The sequence below is a fragment of the Entamoeba histolytica genome, genomic scaffold (genome assembly GCF_000208925.1).
Source record: "Entamoeba histolytica HM-1:IMSS scf_1104750517927 genomic scaffold, whole genome shotgun sequence".
NCBI lineage: Eukaryota > Evosea > Mastigamoebida > Endamoebidae > Entamoeba > Entamoeba histolytica.
Window position 1 is genome coordinate 1226 of NW_001915666.1, and position 1314 is coordinate 2539.

Below are 1314 nucleotides of genomic sequence, written 5' to 3' on the forward strand. Positions count from 1 at the left end.
ATCAAATAAAGAATATATTGAATATATCATTATTGTTACATTATTATTTGTTATTTCAATTATTAAATATTAATAAATTATTCATGAATATTTAATTGATTGATATTTTACAATTTCATTTTCATTTTATTTAATAAATTAAATATAAATAATAAATGAATAATAATGTAATATATGAAATAATAAAAAGAAATAATAAATAATAAAGAAATATGATGTATTTAATATATAATATAATTTATTATCAAATATAATAATATCAAATGACAATTTATTTTTATTTCAAAATATTTTGCATCAATAAAAATGTTGCTAAATATTTTGCATCATTAAATTTTGCATCATTAAATTTTGCGCTTTTTTTATTTGTTTCAATAAAATTTGCATCCTTTATTTTTTTCTTTCTTTTCTTCTTTTATCATCTCTTTTGTTTTATTACACTTTATCTTCTTTCTTTTTATAATCTCTCCTTTCTACTTTTATTCTTTCTTCATCATATCAAACTTCTTACTTTCTTTTTATTCTTTTATATCATTCATTCTCTTCTTTTTCAATTATTTGCTTTTTTTCGTTGCCTTATTTGACTAGTTATACTTTTAGTATTATTTGAGTCTTTCCATTCATTTTCTTATCTCTTGGTTATTTTTCTTATTTCTCATATCATTTGTTAAGTGTGATTAAAATGTCGTTAAGTAATTATTACTGTTCATTATGTAATGTTTATTTGGTATTGTATTTTTAGAGAATTAATATAAATGTTATTTAAATGAAAAGAAAGAATAATGTTATAAATAACAAAAGAACACGTGGAAATGATAAAGCAATGAGTAAATGAGTAGTAGAAAGAATGAAAGATTGGCACAAACAATGAACCACGTAAACATGATAGAAATGGAGAGAATGATATATAAAGGAAGTCTGAAGTAAAGAAGTCATTAAATGAGTAAATACACAGGATTAGGTATTGGAATAGATTTAGGTACAACATATTCATGTGTTGGTATTTGGCAAAATGATCGAGTAGAAATTATAGCAAATGACCAAGGAAATAGAACGACACCATCATATGTTGCATTTACTGATACAGAAAGACTTATTGGGGATGCAGCAAAGAATCAAATTGGAATGAATGTTAAAAATACGGTATTTGATGCAAAACGAATGATAGGAAGAAGGTTTAGCGATCCAACTATTCAAAATGATATGAAACATTGGTCATTTGAAGTAGTTGATGATGGACATGATAAACCACTAATTGAAGTAGAATATAAAGGAGAAGTTAAAAGATTTACACCAGAAGAAATTTCATCAATG

General features: G+C 22.8%; 1 protein-coding gene across 1 annotated transcript; it reads left to right on the plus strand.

Moving 5' to 3' along the window:
- Positions 1-939: 939 nt before the first annotated feature.
- Positions 940-1278, plus strand: EHI_108130 (heat shock protein70, hsp70A2, putative; the record flags this gene model as incomplete). Its single annotated transcript, XM_001914459.1, has 1 exon — positions 940-1278. A coding segment is annotated over one exon (339 nt), but the record flags the coding sequence as incomplete, so codon positions are not given.
- Positions 1279-1314: the final 36 nt, after the last annotated feature.